Source organism: Oncorhynchus mykiss, chromosome 28 (genome assembly GCF_013265735.2).
Source record: "Oncorhynchus mykiss isolate Arlee chromosome 28, USDA_OmykA_1.1, whole genome shotgun sequence".
NCBI classification, from domain to species: Eukaryota; Metazoa; Chordata; class Actinopteri; order Salmoniformes; family Salmonidae; genus Oncorhynchus; species Oncorhynchus mykiss.
In genome coordinates, this window is record NC_048592.1 from 39,104,277 (window position 1) to 39,126,776 (window position 22,500).

Consider the following 22,500-nt stretch of genomic DNA (forward strand, 5'->3'; position numbering starts at 1 on the left):
ACTATGGGACGGAATCAGACCAAACGACAAAACATGGCCAAATAATGATCTGATCTTGATGTAGGTTGTCTTTTGCTGGTTGTTCTGCTGATGTTTGTTGTTTTTCCCCCATCTTGCTGTAGTGAATTTAATGTAATTTAATTTATAAATGAGGTGTGACACACACACGTGTTGTCTGAGGCCTTCAGATGCTTGCAGTAAGTGGTGGTACCAGCGTGTGGTGACAGGGAGTCGACGGCTCTGAGGGACATCAGCATGACATCAGGGATTACAACGGAATCGTCACAGAATCACAAAATAGGACGCAAATTAGCTCGCCGTTATTATCTCTGTTATTATCTCTGTTATTATCTCCGTTATTATCTCCGTTATTATCTCCGTTATTATCTCCGTTATTATCTCCGTTATTATCACATTTGCATGGTAGGGAAACTGTCAAGGTAAAAATAGTTTAAACATATATATATTTTTTTTTTTACTGCATTTTGTTCCAACCTTACTTGCAGTGAAATGTGGACACATTACAAAACAAAATGTATATTTCTGTCGTTGTGAAAAGGACAACAAGTAGACCCAAGTGACGTGTCTGAAGGTTTTTTCTGTTGTAAGTTCTCCTCTGTATACAGCAGAGACTCATGTCAAGCCCACCGTTCAATAGTTGCTACCGAAACAAAAAATATTGTTTTATTTGAGAGACCGAGGTATTTCACCATGTTGAATAAAATGTGTCAAAAGAATTTGAATGTTCAATTGATCCAAAATCCACATTAATTGGGCCCTATAAAATTGTTTTTTTTTTTCCTTATTCCTTTAAAAAATATATATATATTCTATTTTCGTTTTTTTGTTTCTCCAGGTTTCAGTAGAAAAACAACATTGGATGTTGTAAGTCCACAACAACGGTTAAAACCACATCAGTTTTGAGGTTTGAGAAAAACCTAAGAAATGTGGATTTTTGTAGTTAACCTTTAATTAAACTGTGCACCAATCAGAGACCGTTGTTTGGTTAGTGATGTTTCTGTTGCACTCATGTGATTGCAGAGATCGCAGTTTAATACATTTAGCCTTCGAGCACCAGGGAGGGGGAGCAGGTGCAGGTGTCACACATTTTATATTGTTCTGAAATTGATTACTCACTTCGTTGGCTGGCCCTCACTTCATATTCATTGTCAAACCCACTGGCTCCAGGTAATCTATAAGCCTTTCCTAGGTAAAGCCACGCCTTATCTCAGCTCACTGGTCACCATAGCAGCACCCAACTGTAGCACGCGCTCCAGCAGGTATATTTCACTGGTCACCCCCAGTTCTCTGCTGCTGCCAATGACTGGAAGGAATTGGAACGAATTGCAACATTCACTGAAGCTGGAGACTTATATCTCCATCACTAACTTTAAGTATCAGCTGTCAGAGCAGCTTACCGATCATTGCACCTGTACATAGCCCATCTGTAAATAACCCACCCAACTACCTCATCCCCATATTGTTTTTTAACATTTTTTGCTCCTTTGCACCCCAGTATCTCTACTATCGCAAATTCATCTTCTCCACATCTATCACTCCAGTGTTTATTTGCTAAATTGTAATTATTATTTTTTATTTTTTTATTTTATTTCACCTTTATTTTTCCAGGTAGGCTAGTTGAGAACAAGTTCTCATTTGCAACTGCGACCTGGCCAAGATAAAGCATAGCAGTGTGAACAGACAACAACACAGAGTTACACATGGAGTAAACAATAAACAAGTCAATAACACAGTAGAAAAAAAGAAAAAAAAGAGTCTATATGCAATGTGTGCAAAAGGCATGAGGAGGTAGGCGAATAATTACAATTTAGCAGATTAACACTGGAGTGATAAATGATCAGATGGTCATGTGCAGGTAGAGATACTGGTGTGAGAGCAGAAAAGTAAATAAATAAAAACAGTATGGGGATGAGGTAGGTAAATTGGGTGGGCTATTTACCGATGGACTATGTACAGCTGCAGCGGTCGGTTAGCTGCTCAGATAGCAGATGTTTAAAGTTGGTGAAGGAGATAAAAGTCTCCAACTTCAGCGATTTTTGCAGTCGCAGGCAGCAGAGAACTGGAACGAAAGGCGGCCAAATGAGAGATGACCAGTGAGATATACCTGCTGGAGGGCGTGCTACGGGTGGGTGTTGCCATCATGACCAGTGACCTGAGATAAGGCGGAGCTTTACCTAGCATGGACTTGAAGATGACCTGGAGCCAGTGGGTCTGGCGACGAATATGTAACGAGGGCCAGCCGACTAGAGCATACAGGCCGCAGTGGTGGGTGGTATAAGGTGCTTTAGTAACAAACCGGATGGCACTGTGATAGACTGCATCCAGTTTGCTGAGTAGAGTGTTGGAAGCTATTTTGTAGATGACATTGCCGAAGTCGAGGATCGGTAGGATGGTCAGTTTTACTAGGGTAAGTTTGGCGGCGTGAGTGAAGGAGGCTTTGTTGTGGAATACAAAGCCTACTCTAGATTTGATTTTAGATTGGAGATGTTTGATATGCGTCTGGAAGGAGAGTTTACAGTCTAGCCAGACACCTAGGTACCTATAGATGTCCACATATTCTAGGTCGGAACCATCCAGGGTGGTGATGCTAGTCGGGCGTGCGGGTGCAGGCAGCGAACGGTTGAAAAGCATGCATTTGGTTTTACTAGCGTTTAAGAGCAGTTGGAGGCCACGGAAGGAGTGTTGTATGGCATTGCAGATCGTTTGGAGTTTAGATAGCACAGTTTCCAAGGAAGGGCCAGAAGTATACAGAATGGTGTCGTCTGCGTAGAGGTGGATCAGGGAATCGCCCGCAGCAAGAGCAACATCATTGATGTATACAGAGAAAAGAGTCGGCCCGAGAATTGAACCCTGTGGTACCTCCATAGAGACTGCCAGAAGACCGGACAACATGCCCTCCGATTTGACACACTGAACTCTGTCAGCAAAGTAGTTGGTGAACCAGGCAAGGCAGTCATTAGAAAAACCGAGGCTACTGAGTCTGCCGATAAGAATATGGTGATTGACAGAGTCGAAAGCCGAAATTTTGTCACTATGGCCTATTTACTACCTTACCTCCCTTATCTTACTTCATTTGCACACACTGTATATAGACTTTTTATATTGTATTATTGACTGTATGTTTTGTTTATTCCATGTGTAACTCTGTGTCGTTGTTTGTGTCGCACTGCTTTGCTTTATCTTGGCCAGGTCGCAGTTGTAAATGAGAACTTGTTCTCAACTGGCCTACCTGGTTAAATAAAGGTGAACTGGCCTACCTGGTTAAATAAAGGTGAACTGGCCTCCCTGGTTAAATAAAGGTGAACTGGTCTACCTGGTTAAATAAAGGTGAACTGGCCAACCTGGTTAAATAAAGGTGAACTGGTCTACCTGGTTAAATAAAGGTGATCTGGCCTACCTGGTTAATTAAAGGTGAACTGGCCTACCTGGTTAAATAAAGGTGAACTGGCCTACCTGGTTAAATAAAGGTGATCTGGCCTACCTGGTTAAATAAAGGTGATCTGGCCTACCTGGTTAAATAAAGGTGATCTGGCCTACCTGGTTAAATAAAGGTGAACTGGCCTACCTGGTTAAATAAAGGTGAACTGGCCTACCTGGTTAAATAAAGGTGAACTGGTCTACCTGGTTAAATAAAGGTGATCTGGCCTACCTGGTTAAATAAAGGTGAACTGGCCTACCTGGTTAAATAAAGGTGAACTGGCCTACCTGGTTAAATAAAGGTGATCTGGCCTACCTGGTTAAATAAAGGTGATCTGGCCTACCTGGTTAAATAAAGGTGATCTGGCCTACCTGGTTAAATAAAGGTGAACTGGCCTACCTGGTTAAATAAAGGTGATCTGGCCTACCTGGTTAAATAAAGGTGAACTGGCCTCCCTGGTTAAATAAAGGTGAACTGGTCTACCTGGTTAAATAAAGGTGAACTGGCCTACCTGGTTAAATAAAGGTGAACTGATCTACCTGGTTAAATAAAGGTGATCTGGCCTACCTGGTTAAATAAAGGTGAACTGGCCTACCTGGTACATACTGTATTCTGGACATAACTCATCCATATGTACAGTACATACTGTATTCTGGACATAACTCATCCATATGTACAGTACATACTGTATTCTGGACATAGCTCATCCATATGTACAGTACATACTGTATTCTGGACATAACTCATCCATATGTACAGTACACACTGTATTCTGGACATAGCTCATCCATATGTACAGTACATACTGTATTCTGGACATAACTCATCCATATGTACAGTATATACTGTATTCTGGACATAGCTCATCCATATGTACAGTACATACTGTATTCTGGACATAGCTCATCCATATGTACAGTACATACTGTATTCTGGACATAGCTCATCCATATGTACAGTACATACTGTATTCTGGACATAACTCATCCATATGTACAGTACATACTGTATTCTGGACATAACTCATCCATATGTACAGTACATACTGTATTCTGGACATAACTCATCCATATGTACAGTACATACTGTATTCTGGACATAGCTCATCCATATGTACAGTACATACTGTATTCTGGACATAACTCATCCATATGTACAGTACATACTGTATTCTGGACATAACTCATCCATATGTACAGTACATACTGTATTCTGGACATAACTCATCCATATGTACAGTACATACTGTATTCTGGACATAACTCATCCATATGTACAGTACATACTGTATTCTGGACATAACTCATCCATATGAACAGTACATACTGTATTCTGGACATAACTCATCCATATGTACAGTACATACTGTATTCTGGACATAACTCATCCATATGTACAGTACATACTGTATTCTGGACATAGCTCATCCATATGAACAGTACATACTGTATTCTGGACATAACTCATCCATATGTACAGTACAGACTGTATTCTGGACATAACTCATCCATATGAACAGTACATACTGTATTCTGGACATAACTCATCCATATAACTCCTATTGTACATACCTTTTTCCTACTTAGATATGTTCCATACTATCTATACACACATTTATATTCCGGAGTTTGACATTGCCCGTAATTGCTCTTTCTGATATTTTCTAATATTTTTTAACTTGTGTATTGTACTATTAGACATTACACTGCACCTGCTTTAACATCTGCTAATCTGAGTACTTGATAAATACACTTTGATTTGAAAATAATCACACAAATGCCCACTGGTGTCAATACAGTTGTCATCCTGGGCCTGTAAGAAAACTTTTACTAATACAGCCTTGGTAGGGGGAAAAGCATTTTTTTTCAGGTAGATTGTGTTGACAAACACATCAAATATTGAACTCTTCCTAACAAATGTGAAGACGCTGTCACTCTTTTAAAACATTGCCTAAATCCACAGGAGAGACTGACTGCCACCTCCGCTCCCTCTCTCTCTCTGTCTGTCTCTCTGCTGTCTCACTCTCAGTTCAATTCAATTCAAAGGGCTTCATTGGCATGGGAAACATATGTTTACATTGCCAAAGCAAGTGAAATACATAAATGTCTCTCTCGATCCCTTTCTCTCTCTCTCTCTTTTAATAGTTAGTAAAAGTTTCTTACTCTCTATCTTTGTGTATGTGTCTCTCTCTCCCTTTCTCTTGCTTTGAGTTTTTGTGTCTCTCTCTCTCCCTTTCTCTTTCTTTGAGTTTCTGTGTCTCTCTCTCTCTCTACCCCCCCTCTCTCTCTCGCTCTCTCTCTTGCTCTCTACTCCCCCCTCTCTCTCTCTCTCTCTTGCTCTCTACTCCCCCTCTCTCTCTCTCTCTCTCTACTCTCTCTCTCTCTCTCTCTCTCTCTCTCTCTCTCTCTTGCTCTCTACTCCCCCTCTCTCTCTCTCTCTCTCTCTACCCCCCCTCTCTCTCTCGCTCTCTCTTGCTCTCTACTCCCCCTCTCTCTCTCTCTCTCTCTCTCTCTCTCTTGCTCTCTACTCCCCCTCTCTCTCTCTCTCTCTCTCTCTCTCTTGCTCTCTACTCCCCCCTCTCTCCCCCCCTCTCTCTCTCTCTACCCCCCCCCCCCACTCTCTCACCTCTTATTAACCTCTTTGCTCATTTATTTTTCAAACTCTCAAAGGTCACCATCTCTTTCCATTTCCTCTCAGTGGAGGCCTATTTGTTTAGTTGAATCACTACCCAGCCCCCCCGAAAACCAGATAGAACCCATCACAGTGATGTCTCTGTCTGGGATGGCCTCTCTGTCTGGGAAGGCCTCTCTGTCTGGGATGGCCTCTCTGTCTGGGATGGCCTCTCTGTCTGGGATGGCCTCTCTGTCTGGCCTCTCTGTATAGGAAGGCCTCCTTAGCATGGAGAGAAAGTATCTATGTAATAGACGGCTGTGTTAGTATTCTCCTCACACCGACAGACCTGTTAGCTACATCTATTGAGTTACCAGCTGTGAGAGAGAGAGAGAGAGAGAGAGAGAGAGAGAGAGAGAGAGAGAGAGAGAGAGAGAGAGAGAGAGAGAGAGAGAGAGAGAGAGAGAGAGAGAGAGAGAGAGAGAGAGAGAGAGAGAGAGAGAGACAGAGAGACAGAGACAGAGAGAGAGAGCGTGTAGGGCAGGAAGAATAACAAACCTTGATTGGAGAGGCTTGTCTGACATTCATTTTAAAAGGACGTGTTTAAAACTACAACACAGCAGCTAATTACCACCGTGATAGAACAGAGAAATGGAAAAGTCATTTCAGAAGTCACAAGTGTTTGATGAAAAGTTCAATCGATGCTGTCTTCTGCTGGGGGCGACACTGACGTGCACTGTACACACCTCTCGGGAATTACGAAAACTAAAAACTCAAGTTTTCAAAAAAAGTTAATTACAGTCATGTTTGAACGTACAGAGAAAACGAAAAGGGAAATTTGCTAAATAGTCTTTGTTAGTAGGACGGCAGGTAGCCTTGTGGTTAGAGTGTAGGGACGGCAGGTAGCCTAGTGGTTAGAGTGTAGGGACGGCAGGTAGCCTAGTGGTTAGAGTGTAGGGACGGCAGGTAGCCTAGTGGTTAGAGTGTAGGGACGACAGGTAGCCTAGTGGTTAGAGTGTAGGGACGGCAGGTAGCCTAGTGGCTAGAGTGTAGGGACGACAGGTAGCCTAGTGGTTAGAGTGTAGGGACGGCAGGTAGCCTAGTGGTTAGAGTGTAGGGACGGCAGGTAGCCTAGTGGTTAGAGTGTAGGGACGGCAGGTAGCCTAGTGGTTAGAGTGTAGGGACGGCAGGTAGCCTAGTGGTTAGAGTGTAGGGACGGCAGGTGGCCTAGTGGTTAGAGTGTAGGGACGGCAGGTAGCCTAGTGGTTAGAGTGTAGGGACGGCATGTAGCCTAGTGGTTAGAGTGTAGGGACGGCAGGTAGCCTAGTGGTTAGAGTGTAGGGACGGCAGGTAGCCTAGTTGTTATAGTGTAGAGGTGGCAGGTAGCCTAGTGGTTAGAGTGTAGGGACGGCAGGTAGCCTAGTTTAGAGTGTAGAGGGGGCAGGTAGCCTAGTGGTTAGAGTGTAGAGGGGGCAGGTAGCCTAGTGGTTAGAGTGTAGGGACGACAGGTAGCCTAGTGGTTAGAGTGTAGGGACGGCAGGTAGCCTAGTTGTTAGAGTGTAGGGACGGCAGGTAGCCTAGTGGTTAGAGTTTTGGGCCAGTGACTAAAAAGGTTGCTGGTCGAAATACCTGACAAGTTGAAACATCTGTCCATGTGCCCTTGAGCAAGGCACTTAACCCTAATCTGCTCCAGGGACTCCGTACTACTATGGATGACCCTGTCAAACAACACATTTCACTGCACCTCATTTAAAAAATATATTTTTCTTAGCAATAATTAGCTTGTTGACATTCGTGTTCTATCTTATCTCATTTAGATTTGTCTTTACATTCATATAGAACGGGACATTACCATAATGCCATAACAGAGGTGAGCTGTTTTTGTGCTGTTCAATTAATTAATGAGAAGATAATGCATTTACACTGGTAGTCTACTGCAGAAACCCATTTACACTGGTATTCTACTGCAGAAACCCATTTACACTGGTATTCTACTGCAGAAACCCATTTACACTGGTATTCTACTGCAGAGACCCATTTACACTGGTATTCTACTACAGAAACCCATTTACACTGGTATTCTACTACAGAAACCCATTTACACTGGTATTCTACTGCAGAGACCCATTTACACTGGTATTCTACTACAGAAACCCATTTACACTGGTATTCTACTGCAGAAACCCATTTACACTGGTATTCTACTGCAGAACCCCATTTACACTGGTATTCTACTACAGAAACCCATTTACACTGGTATTCTACTACAGAAACCCATTTACACTGGTATTCTACTGCAGAAACCCATTTACACTGGTATTCTACTGCAGAGACCCATTTACACTGGTATTCTACTGCATAAATACTAATAAACTACATTTCTAGGCTAGAGTTCAGTGAGTTCAGGCCATGTGCAGCAGCAAGCTAGAACCGACCAGCCTTGAAGATGAATGTAATCGGGATGGTAATCTGACATTTGGATTGGTTGATCTCTAATAAATGATGTTTGTCTGGAAACTGTACGTATGAAAAGGTTATAAATAAATATAAATATAGTTAATAAATATAGTTAATTAAATGACATATGTCTACATTAACAACCACTGCCTCCCCCGATGGTCTTTTCATCAAAGTCTCAGATTATTAAAACTGAAAGTAGAACATTTTAGCTAAAGATCCAAACTACCCTGACTGTATAATCTCACAGAAGATTGTTTTACATGGTTAGAATTCAGTGATGAATTATCCATATGTGTACCGGGTGTGCTCTTTAACCTTTAATGCTTCATAAGGTGTTTGACCTTTCACCCCCCAGTGCTTCATATGGTGTTTGACCTTTCACTTCCCAGTGCTTCATTAGGTGTTTGACCTTTCACCCCCCCAGTGCTTCATAAGGTGTTTGACCTTTCACCCCCCAGTGCTTCATATGGTGTTTGACCTTTCACCCCCCCAGTGCTTCATAAGGTGTTTGACCTTTCACCCCCCAGTGCTTCATATGGTGTTTGACCTTTCACTTCCCAGTGCTTCATATGGTGTTTGACCTTTCACCCCAAGTTCTTCAAAAGGTGTTTGTAGGGTTGTTAATGAACCTTGTGGTCCTAGTGAGGTCTTGGTGAAGCTCTATACCACACAACAGCCTAATTTACATGGGAACGGGGTTTGGGTCATGTCCCACAAATATTAGAAAGAGACAATATTGTCCCCCCGAAGTGGTGCAGTGGTCTAAGGAACAGCATCTCAGTGCTAGAGGCGTCACTACAGACCCTGGTTTGATTCCAGGCTGTATTACAACCGGCCGTGATTGGGAGTCACATAGGGTCTCGCACAATTGGCCTAGCATCGTCCGGGTTTGGCCGGGGTAGGCCGTCATTGTAAATAAGAATTTGTTCTTAACTGACTTGCCTAGTTAAAACAAGGTTAAATAAAAAATAAAAAAATATGTTCCTTCCTAGGTTTTATAGACACCCTGGTTAGAACATTTCTGAAATCAGAAAGGAATAAGTGGGAAATCCAGAATCCTAAAACCATGATTTCTGGAAAAGTGGGGAATTTTGGAAAAGTTTTTTGATTTTTTTTTGCAACCTAATGTTGAAGAGAAACCACAGAGTTCTCTCAGATCCTTCCTTATAAAATAGTAATCCAGTATATCGCTATACTACCTCACTTAGTGCAGCTGGACTGGGAGGAGAGAGGTGTTTAAATATTAACTACTGCTGACAGGCAGCAGGAGGAATCACAACACTAATTAACTGTCCCCTTAACGAGGGCAGGGGTTAGAGGTCAGAGGGTAGGTTGTGTCAGGACACCTGGGTCACAGACAGACAGGAAGAGGGAACCATAAAGAGATAGTTTAGGTTCGTAGAAAACATCTTAGGTGTGTGTTGATAATGGTCATACTACAACAGGGGTTCAACTGGGTTTCTTGGTACGCAAATGAAAACAAATCAGTTGGTTATTTAAAGTCTTACATCATATATTTTACAAATATGCTTTGTTTATTCTAGAATACTGTATTCACATATCCCCCCCATTTTTTCCCCTATCTTACCTCTCTCCCCTTCTTCACCCCTTCCCCCATATTCTCTCTCCCCTCCTTCTCCCACTCTTACCTCTATCCCCTCCATCTTACCTCTCTTCCCTCCTCCCACATCTTACCCCCCCCCCCATAGTGGGTACCAGGTGGTGGTAGAAGAGGAGAGGCCTCAGAGGGCGAGGAGGGGAGCGGTTGAGATTCTCCGCTGTTACCCTGTCCCCATCCACTTCCAGAACTCCACGGTCCTGAACTCTGGGTACTACTTCACAGCTGAGTTCCTCGCCATAGGGCTACAGGCTACTCAACCCTTCACTGTGGGAGACAACAAGACCTACGGTGGATACTGGAACGCCCCCCTACTGCCCCAGAAGAGCTACAGCATCTACTACCAGGCGGTCAGCACGGCTAACGGGGTGGGTACCTCAACTAGGGATATTAAGGTGTGTGTGTTAATGGTTGTTCTAGTGGTATTATGGTAATGGGTATTGGAACGCCCCCCTACTGCCGCAGAAGAGCTATAGCAAATACTACCAGGCTGTGAGCACAACTAATGGGGTTGGGACCAGTGGTAGCATCCACTCACTCACTCGGAAGTTTACATACACCTTAGCCAAATACATTTAAACTCAATTTTTCACAATTCCTGACATTTAATCCTAGTAACAATTCTCTGTCTTAGGTCAGTTAGGATCACCACTTTATTTTAAGAATGTGAAATGAATGTGAAAGAATGTGAAATGTCAGAATAATAGTAGAGAGAATTATTTATTTCAACTTTTATTTCTTTCATCACATTCCCAGTGGGTCAGAAGCTTATATACACTCAATTAGTAGGTAGCATTGCCTTTAAATTGTTGGGTCAAACTTAGGTCTAACGTTTCGGGTGGGATTGAGGTCAGGGCTTTGTGATGGCCACTCCAATATGTTGACTTTGTTGTCCTTAAGCCATTTTGCCACAACTTCGGAAGTATGCTTGAGGTCATTGTCCATTTGGAAGATCCATTTGCAAGCATCCTTTAACTTCCTGACTGATGTCTTGAGATGTTGCTTCAATTTATTTATTTATTTCACCTTTATTTAACCAGGTAGGCAAGTTGAGAACAAGTTCTCATTTACAATTGCGACCTGATCAATATATCCACATCATTTTCCATCCTCATGATGCCATCTATTTTGTGAAGTGCACCAGTCCCTCCAGCAGCAAAGCACCCCCACAACATGATGCTGCCACCCCCGTGCTTCACAGTTGGGATGGTGTTCTTCAGCTTGCAAGTCTCCCCCTTTTTCCTCCAAACATAACGATGCTCATTATGGCCAAACAGTTCTATTTTTGTTTCATCAGACCAGAGGACATTTCTCCAAAAAGTACGATCTTTGTCCCCATGTGCAGTTGCAAACCGTAGTCTGTCTTTTTTATGGCAGTTTTGGAGCAGTGGCTTCTTCCTTGCAGAGCGGCCTTTCATGTTATGTCGATATAGGACTCGTTTTACAGTGGATGTAGATACTTTGCACCTGTTTCCTCCAGCATCTTCACAAGGTCCTTTGCTGTTGTCCTGGGATTGATTTGCACTTTTCGCACCAAAGTTAATCTGTTGGAGAGAGAACGCGTCTCTTTCCTGAGCGGTATGACGGCTGCGTGGTCCCATGGTGTTTATACTTGCATACAATTGTTTGTACAGATGAACGTGGCACCTTCAGGCATTTGGAATTTGCTCCCAAAGATGAACCAGACTTGTGGATGTCTACAATTTTTTTGGGACGTCTTGGCTGATTTCTTTTGAATTTCCCATGATGTCAAGCAAAGAGACACTGAGTTTGAAGGTAGGCCTTGAAATACATCCACAGGTGCACCTCCAATTGACTTAAATTATGTCAATTAGCCTATCAGAAGCTTCTAAAGCCTTGACATAATTTTCTGGAATTTTCCAATCAGTTTAAAGGCACAGTCAACTTAGTGTATGTAAACTTCTGACCCACTGGAATTGTGATACAGTGGATTATAAGTGAAATAATCTGTCTGTAAACAATTGTTGGAAAAATTACTTGTGTCATGCACAAAGTAGAAGTCCTAACCGACTTGCCAAAACTATAGTTTGTTATTAACAAGAAATGTGTGGAGTGGTTTGAATGAGTTTTAATGACTCCAACCTAAGTGTATGTAAACTTCCGACTTCAACTGTACATACATACCAGTCAAAATTTTGGACACACCTCATTCTAGGGTTTTTTACTTTATTTTTACTATTTTCTTCCATTCACCCAGCTTAATGTAACAGTGATAGGTTTAGATTACTGTCATTCACCCAGCTTAATGTAACAGTGATAGGTTTAGATTACTGTCATTCACCCAGCTTAATGTAACAGTGATAGGTTTAGGTTACTGTCATTCACCCAGCTTAATGTAACAGTGATAGGTTTAGGTTACTGTCATTCACCCAGCTTAATGTAACAGTGATAGGTTTAGATTACTGTCATTCACCCAGCTTAATGTAACAGTGATAGGTTTAGGTTACTGTGATTCACCCAGCTTAATGTAACAGTGATAGGTTTAGGTTACTGTCATTCACCCAGCTTAATGTAACAGTGATAGGTTTAGATTACTGTCATTCACCCAGCTTAATGTAACAGTGATAGGTTTAGGTTACTGTCATTCACCTAGCTTAATGTAACAGTGATAGGTTTAGGTTACTGTCATTCACCCAGCTTAATGTAACAGTGATAGGTTTAGGTTACTGTCATTCACCCAGCTTAATGTAACAGTGATAGGTTTAGGTTACTGTCATTCACCCAGCTTAATGTAACAGTGATAGGTTTAGGTTACTGTCATTCACCCAGCTTAATGTAACAGTGATAGGTTTAGATTACTGTCATTCACCCAGCTTAATGTAACAGTGATAGGTTTAGGTTACTGTCATTCACCTAGCTTAATGTAACAGTGATAGGTTTAGGTTACTGTCATTCACCCAGCTTAATGTAACAGTGATAGGTTTAGGTTACTGTCATTCACCCAGCTTAATGTAACAGTGATAGGTTTAGGTTACTGTCATTCACCCAGCTTAATGTAACAGTGATAGGTTTAGGTTACTGTCATTCACCCAGCTTAATGTAACAGTGATAGGTTTAGGTTACTGTCATTCACCCAGCTTAATGTAACAGTGATAGGTTTAGGTTACTGTCATTCACCCAGCTTAATGTAACAGTGATAGGTTTAGGTTACTGTCATTCACCCAGCTTAATGTAACAGTGATAGGTTTAGGTTACTGTCATTCACCCAGCTTAATGTAACAGTGATAGGTTTAGGTTACTGTCATTCACCCAGCTTAATGTAACAGTGATAGGTTTAGGTTACTGTCATTCACCCAGCTTAATGTAACAGTGATAGGTTTAGGTTACTGTCATTCACCCAGCTTAATGTAACAGTGATAGGTTTAGGTTACTGTCATTCACCCAGCTTAATGTAACAGTGATAGGTTTAGGTTACTGTCATTCACCCAGCTTAATGTAACAGTGATAGGTTTAGGTTACTGTCATTCACCCAGCTTAATGTAACAGTGATAGGTTTAGGTTACTGTCATTCACCCAGCTTAATGTAACAGTGATAGGTTTAGGTTACTGTCATTCACCCAGCTTAATGTAACAGTGATAGGTTTAGGTTACTGTCATTCACCCAGCTTAATGTAACAGTGATAGGTTTAGGTTACTGTCATTCATAGTCCATTCACCCAGCTTAATGTAACAGTGATAGGTTTAGGTTACTGTCATTCATATTCACCCAGCTTAATGTAACAGTGATAGGTTTAGGTTACTGTCATTCATATTCACCCAGCTTAATGTAACAGTGATAGGTTTAGGTTACTGTCATTCACCCAGCTTAATGTAACAGTGATAGGTTTAGGTTACTGTCATTCACCCAGCTTAATGTAACAGTGATAGGTTTAGGTTACTGTCATTCACCCAGCTTAATGTAACAGTGATAGGTTTAGGTTACTGTCATTCACCCAGCTTAATGTAACAGTGATAGGTTTAGATTACTGTCATTCACCCAGCTTAATGTAACAGTGATAGGTTTAGGTTACTGTCATTCACCCAGCTTAATGTAACAGTGATAGGTTTAGGTTACTGTCATTCACCCAGCTTAATGTAACAGTGATAGGTTTAGATTACTGTCATTCACCCAGCTTAATGTAACAGTGATAGGTTTAGGTTACTGTCATTCACCTAGCTTAATGTAACAGTGATAGGTTTAGGTTACTGTCATTCACCCAGCTTAATGTAACAGTGATAGGTTTAGGTTACTGTCATTCACCCAGCTTAATGTAACAGTGATAGGTTTAGGTTACTGTCATTCACCCAGCTTAATGTAACAGTGATAGGTTTAGGTTACTGTCATTCACCCAGCTTAATGTAACAGTGATAGGTTTAGATTACTGTCATTCACCCAGCTTAATGTAACAGTGATAGGTTTAGGTTACTGTCATTCACCTAGCTTAATGTAACAGTGATAGGTTTAGGTTACTGTCATTCACCCAGCTTAATGTAACAGTGATAGGTTTAGGTTACTGTCATTCACCCAGCTTAATGTAACAGTGATAGGTTTAGGTTACTGTCATTCACCCAGCTTAATGTAACAGTGATAGGTTTAGGTTACTGTCATTCACCCAGCTTAATGTAACAGTGATAGGTTTAGGTTACTGTCATTCACCCAGCTTAATGTAACAGTGATAGGTTTAGGTTACTGTCATTCACCCAGCTTAATGTAACAGTGATAGGTTTAGGTTACTGTCATTCACCCAGCTTAATGTAACAGTGATAGGTTTAGGTTACTGTCATTCACCCAGCTTAATGTAACAGTGATAGGTTTAGGTTACTGTCATTCACCCAGCTTAATGTAACAGTGATAGGTTTAGGTTACTGTCATTCACCCAGCTTAATGTAACAGTGATAGGTTTAGGTTACTGTCATTCACCCAGCTTAATGTAACAGTGATAGGTTTAGGTTACTGTCATTCACCCAGCTTAATGTAACAGTGATAGGTTTAGGTTACTGTCATTCACCCAGCTTAATGTAACAGTGATAGGTTTAGGTTACTGTCATTCACCCAGCTTAATGTAACAGTGATAGGTTTAGGTTACTGTCATTCACCCAGCTTAATGTAACAGTGATAGGTTTAGGTTACTGTCATTCACCCAGCTTAATGTAACAGTGATAGGTTTAGGTTACTGTCATTCACCCAGCTTAATGTAACAGTGATAGGTTTAGGTTACTGTCATTCACCCAGCTTAATGTAACAGTGATAGGTTTAGGTTACTGTCATTCATAGTCCATTCACCCAGCTTAATGTAACAGTGATAGGTTTAGGTTACTGTCATTCATATTCACCCAGCTTAATGTAACAGTGATAGGTTTAGGTTACTGTCATTCATATTCACCCAGCTTAATGTAACAGTGATAGGTTTAGGTTACTGTCATTCACCCAGCTTAATGTAACAGTGATAGGTTTAGGTTACTGTCATTCACCCAGCTTAATGTAACAGTGATAGGTTTAGGTTACTGTCATTCACCCAGCTTAATGTAACAGTGATAGGTTTAGATTACTGTCATTCACCCAGCTTAATGTAACAGTGATAGGTTTAGGTTACTGTCATTCACCCAGCTTAATGTAACAGTGATAGGTTTAGGTTACTGTCATTCACCCAGCTTAATGTAACAGTGATAGGTTTAGGTTACTGTCATTCACCCAGCTTAATGTAACAGTGATAGGTTTAGATTACTGTCATTCACCCAGCTTAATGTAACAGTGATAGGTTTAGGTTACTGTCATTCACCCAGCTTAATGTAACAGTGATAGGTTTAGGTTACTGTCATTCACCCAGCTTAATGTAACAGTGATAGGTTTAGGTTACTGTCATTCACCCAGCTTAATGTAACAGTGACAGGTTTAGGTTACTGTCATTCATATTCCATTCACCCAGCTTAATGTAACAGTGATAGGTTTAGGTTACTGTCATTCACCCAGCTTAATGTAACAGTGATAGGTTTAGATTACTGTCATTCACCCAGCTTAATGTAACAGTGATAGGTTTAGGTTACTGTCATTCACCCAGCTTAATGTAACAGTGATAGGTTTAGGTTACTGTCATTCACCCAGCTTAATGTAACAGTGATAGGTTTAGGTTACTGTCATTCACCCAGCTTAATGTAACAGTGATAGGTTTAGGTTACTGTCATTCATATTCCATTCACCCAGCTTAATGTAACAGTGATAGGTTTAGATTACTGTCATTCATAGTCCATTCACCCAGCTTAATGTAACAGTGATAGGTTTAGGTTACTGTCATTCATATTCCAGTCACCCAGTGCAATGTAACAGTGATAGGTTTAGATTACTGTCATTCATATTCCAGTCACCCAGCTTAATGTAACAGTGATAGGTTTAGGTTACTGTCATTCATATTCCATTCACCCAGTTCAATGTAACATCGATAGGTTTAGGCTACTCCATGATACTAGAATGTTCCCTATCCCCATCATGAGGTTGCTACAACCTAGCCTATGAATGAAAGTTTACAACGTTACAGTACCAGTCAAAATTTGGACACACCTACCCGTGTTTTTCTTTATTTTCTACATTGTAGAATAATAGTGAAGACATCTAAACTAGGAAATAACACATATAGAATCATGTAGTAACCAAAAAAGTGTTGAACAAATCAAAATATATTTTATATTTGAGATTATTCAAAGTAGCCACCCTTTTCCTTGATGACAGCTTTGCACACTCTTGGGATTCTCTCAACCAGCTTCATGTCACCTGGAATCCATTTCAATTAAAAGGGTGTGCCTTGTTAAAAGTTCATTTGTTTAATTTCTTTCCTTCTTAATGCGTTTGAGCCAATCAGTTTTGTTGTGATAAGGTTGAGGTGGTATACAGAAGATAGCCCTATTTGGTAAAAGAGCAAGACCATATTAGGGCAAGAACAAGAAGGTCAGTCAGGAACATTTGAAGAACTTCGAATGTTGCTTCAACTGCTACCGCAAAAAAAAAAAAAAAAACATCAAGAGCTGTGATGAAACTGGCTCTCATGAGGACCGCCAGAGAATAGGAAGACACAGAGTTACCTCTGCTGCAGAGGATAAGTTCATTAGAGTTAACTGGCTCTCATGAGGACCGCCAGAGAATAGGAAGACACAGAGTTACCTCTGTTGCAGAGGAAAAGTTCATTAGAGTCACCAGCCTCACAAATGTCAGCCCAAATAAATGCTTCACAGAGTTCAAGTAACAGACTCATCTCAACATCAACTGTTCAGAGGAGACTGTGTGAATCAAGCCTTCATGGTCAAATTGCTGCAAAGAAACCACTGCTAAAGGACACCAATAAGACAAATAAACTTGCTTAGGCCAGGAAACACGAGCAGTGGACATCAGACTGGTGGAAATGTGTCCAAATTTGATAATTTTGGCTCCAACCTCTATGTATTTGTGAGACACAGCGGAGGTGTGATTTATTTAGAATCCAAGGCACACTTAACTAGCATAGTTGCCACAGCATTCTGCAGCGATACACCATCCCATCTGGTTTGGGCTTAGTGGGACTATCATTTGTTTTTCATCAGGACAATGACCCAACTCATCTCCAGGCTGTGTAAGGGATATTTGACCAATAAGGAGAGTGATGGAGTGCTACATCAAATGACCTGGCCTCCAGCATCACACGACCTCAACCCAATTGGTTACTGCTACAGGGCTGGTTTACTGCTACAGGGCTGGGTTACTGCTACAGGGCTGGGCTTAGTTTAGTAGAGGTTTTCGCCTGCATCACCCAGCAAGTCTCCCTGCTTCTTCGAATGGAGACACACACGGAATCACCCTGCCTGCCTTTTCCAGTGGATCTCTACGCCTGACACCAGACAGTCTTTAATCAGTAGCGTTTTACAGAGCAGGCCGCTCCGGTCGGTCGGTCAGTTGTGGTGATGGGGATTGGTAGGAGGCAGGTTCAACAACAACAGGGTTGTGGATCCTTCAGAGTTCAGCCTCATGGCCTCTCTATCCTCTCTCTGTCGTCAAGTGGCACTTGGCCCTCTCCTCCTCTACTCCTCTCCTGCTCTCTACAAAGCAAAGCTAAGCCGAGGCAGAGGAAGAGAGTTCAATGGTGACTTGAAGAGATCTCAGATTGTGGTCTGGAATGATAATGGGCCCAAAACAGGGTTCTTAAAGAGCTACCACATGTCCTAGAGAGAGAGAGAGAGCGAGAGTGAGAGAGTGAGGGGAAGAGAAAATAAAATGAGGAGAGAGGGATAGCGAGAGATAGATAGAGAGGATGCAAAGCGAGAGATGGGATATATATACTGTATATATAGAGAGAGGGAGATAAAGGAGGGCCAGAGAGACAGAGATTTTAGAGATCTGGAGAAGGAAAGAGAGAACAGATATGTTGGAGAGCTGGAGAAGGAGAGAGAGTGTAACGGTTTTCTTGAATTGAAGGAGAGGCAGACCAAAGCGCAGCGTGGTTATTTTGATTCATGTTTAATAAATCACTTCACATGAACAAACTAACAAAAACAAGAAATGGGAAAACCCAAAACAGCCCTATCTGGTGCAAAGAGAGACACAGAGACAGGAACAATCACCCACAAACACACAGTGAAACCTAGGCTACCTAAGTATGATTCTCAATCAGAGACAACTAATGACACCTGCCTCTGATTGAGAACCATACTAGGCCGAAACATAGAAATACCCAAATCATAGAAAAACAAACAGACTGCCCACCCCAACTCACGCCCTGACCATACTAAAGAATGACAAAACAAAGGAAATAAAGGTCAGAACGTGACAGTACCTCCCCCCCCCCCCCCCCAGGACAGAGGGGCGGAAGCTCTGGACAGAGGGGGGGCACACAGGAAGTGTGGCGAAGCCAGGTAGGAGACCTGCGCCAACTTCCTGTGCTTACCGGGGGGCGAGAGAGACCGGGCAGGCACCGTGTTATGCTGTGGAGCGCAGCCTCTGGGCTGAGGGGCTCTGGCGCCTCTGGGCTGAGGGGCTCTGGCGCCTCTGGGCTGAGGGGCTCTGGCGGCACAGGCGGCCCCTGGCTGACTGGCGGCACTGACGGCCCCTGGCTGACTGGCGGCCACTGGCTGACTGGCGGCACTGGCGGCCCCTGGCTGACTGGTGGCCCCTGGCTGACTGGCGACCCCTGGCTGACTGGCGGCACTGGCGGCCCCTGGCTGACTGGCGGCACTGGCGGCCCCTGGCTGACTGGCGGCACTGGCAGCTCCTTGCAGACTTGCGGCACTGGCGGCGCTGGGCAGACTGGCGGCGCTGGGCAGACGGGTGGCTCAGGCGGCGCTGGGCAGACGGGTGGCTCAGGCGGCGCTGGGCAGACTGTTGGCTCAGATGGCGCTGGGCAGACGGGTGGCTCAGATGGCGCTGGAGAGGAAGGCTCTAGCAGCGCCGCAGAGGAGGGAGACTCCAGCTGCGCTGGAGAGGCGGGAGCACCTGTAGAGACAGCCTGGTGCGGGGGGCTGCCACCGGAGGTCTGGTGCGTGGAGGTGGTACCGGATAGACCGGACCGTGCAGGAGCACTGGAGCTCTTGAGCACCGAGCCTGCCTGCCCAACCTTACCCGGTTGAATGCTCCCGGTCGCCCTGCCAGTGCGGCGAGGTGGAATAGCCCGCACTGGGCTATGCAGGCGAACCGGGGACACCATGCGCAAGGTTGGTGCCATGTAAACCGGCTTCATGGCACTTGGCTCAATGCTCACTCTAGCCCGGCCGCTACGCGGAGCTGGTATGTACTGCACCGGGCTATGCACCCGCACTGGGGACACCGTGTGCTCCACAGCATAACGCGGTGCCTGCCCGGTCTCTCTCGCCCCCCGGTAAGCACAGGAAGTTGGCGCAGGTCTCCTACCTGGCTTCGCCACACTTCCTGTGTGCCCCCCACAAGACATTTTTGGGGCTGACTCTCGGGCTTCCATCCACGCCGCCGTGCTGCCTCCTTATACCAGCGCCTCTCTTCCTTCGCCGCCTCCAGCTCTTCTTTGGGGCGGCGATATTCTCCAGGCTGTGCCCAGGGTCCCTTTCCTTTCAATTCTTCCTCCCATGTCCATTCCTCCTCGCGCTGCTCCTGCTGCCGCTTCTCCTGCTGCTCCTTGGTGACGGCGACACTCCCCTGGTTTTGCCCAGGGTCCTCTCCCGTCGAGGATTTCTTCCCAAGTCCAGAAGTCTTTATCGCGCTGCTCCTGCTGCTGCCCGTTACCACGCCGCTTGGTCCTTTTTGTGGTGGGTGATTCTGTAACGGTTTTCTTGACTTGAAGGAGAGGTTATTTTGATTCATGTTTAATAAAGCACTTCACATGAACAAACTAACAAAAACAAGAAACGTGGAAACCCAAAACAGCCCTATCTGGTGCAAACACAGGAACAATCACCCACAAACACACAGTGAAACCCAGGCTACCTAAGTATGATTCTCAATCATTCTCAACTAATGACACCTGCCTCTGATTGAGAACCATACTAGGCCGAAACATAGAAATACCCAAATCATAGAAAAACAAACAGACTGCCCACCCCAACTCACGCCCTGACCATACTAAAGAATGACAAAACAAAGGAAATAAAGGTCAGAACGTGACAGAGAGAACAGCGATGTTAGAGAGCTGGAGAAGGAGAGAGAGAACAGAGAGGCAACACACGTGATAGAGGAAGGAGTTTACTCTCAGAAGAAAGTTAGTTACTCGTTCCAAAACTTTCTAGGGTGAATTGTAGAGTACCGTAATCAATTAGTTTAATCACGATCCAAACATTCCATCTGTCATCTTGACTAACTGAATCAGGTGTATTAGTGCAGGGCTAGAACGAAACCCTGCACAGCAGGTATCTATCCAGGACTGAAGTTGAATAGTTTAAACTATTCGCAAACTATTTAGAAAGAGGAGCCCACACCAAGACCCTGCCCTACAACCAGACTGCTTAGAGACCTGGGAATTAAGGGCCAGCAAAGCAATCAAAGCTGTATCGGAGGCGGCAGTGGCTCTGGCTGAAGAGGAAAGACCCCAGCTGGGCCCCGAAGTCAGGAGGTATGCGGTCAACAATGCTTGACTCAGGGAGGAGGACGCCCCTGCCATGCATAGTCCCAACTCCTATGACTAATTGGGAGTGGGACGCATGCGTAGGATTGATCACCCTGTCGCTGGCCTGTCGCTGGCCGCCTTTGGGTGTATAGTGGGTGTATAGTGTGAAAGCCCGAAACACCCTAGGAACCAAAGGTACACTACTGACGATGCGCTCCCCAAATTTCATCATTAGCTCTTGGAAGTGCTTTTTATCTGCATATTTTTTAACCTTTACATTTAACTAGGCAAGTCAGTTAAGAACAAATTATTATTTCAATGACGGCCTAGGAACAGTGGGTTAACTGCCTTGTTCAGACGCAGAACGACAGATTTGTACCTTGTCAGCTCGGGGATTTGAACTTGCAACCTTCCGGTTACAAGTCCACCGCTCTAACCACTAGGCTACCCTGCCACTTGCACAAAGGATAGTAACATCTCATCCTGTGTTCTTGGAATCTGTCAACACCTGTCAGTGGGGGATACGGTGGGAGTCAGGACCCTTAGTATGTATAGAGCGGTGTTCACATCCCATAATCAAACTGTCACCAGGGAACTCTACTTAGACTCAAATAAAGAAGACCATAGATTCTCCAAGCTGTAAGAATCAGGGTCTCAGAGGTTGGTTGTATTAAACTAGGGTATTTAATGGGGAGTCAGAGGTTGGTTGTATTAAACTAGGGTATTTAATGAGGTGTCAGAGGTTGGTTGTATTAAACTAGGGTATGTAATGGGGTCTCAGAGGTTGGTTGTATTAAACTAGGGTATGTAATGGGGTGTCAGAGGTTGGTTGTATTAAACTAGGGTATGTAATGGGGTGTCAGAGGTTGGTTGTATTAAACTAGGGTATGTAATGGGGTCTCAGAGGTTGGTTGTATTAAACTAGGGTATGTAATGGGGTGTCAGAGGTTGGTTGTATTAAACTAGGGTATGTAATGGGGTGTCAGAGGTTGGTTGTATTAAACTAGGGTATGTAATGGGGTGTCAGAGGTTGGTTGTATTAAACTAGGGTATGTAATGGGGTCTCAGAGGTTGGTTGTATTAAACTAGGGTATGTAATGGGGTGTCAGAGGTTGGTTGTATTAAACTAGGGTATGTAATGGGGTCTCAGAGGTTGGTTGTATTAAACTAGGGTATGTAATGGGGTCTCAGAGGTTGGTTGTATTAAACTAGGGTATGTAATGGGGTCTCAGAGGTTGGTTGTATTAAACTAGGGTATGTAATGGGGTGTCAGAGGTTGGTTGTATTAAACTAGGGTATGTAATGGGGTGTCAGAGGTTGGTTGTATTAAACTAGGGTATGTA

The 22,500-nt window shown here is 43.4% G+C and overlaps 1 protein-coding gene across 1 annotated transcript in view; it reads left to right on the forward strand.

Annotated features, from left to right (window-relative positions):
• The window catches only part of LOC118944840 (receptor-type tyrosine-protein phosphatase mu-like), a 543,829-nt gene that overhangs the window by 314,782 nt on the left and 206,547 nt on the right, over window positions 1-22,500 (forward strand). The window contains exon 13 of the mRNA XM_036966400.1: window positions 10,219-10,495. Within this exon, the coding sequence (XP_036822295.1) occupies window positions 10,219-10,495 (277 nt within the window). The remainder of the gene's footprint in view (window positions 1-10,218; window positions 10,496-22,500) is intronic.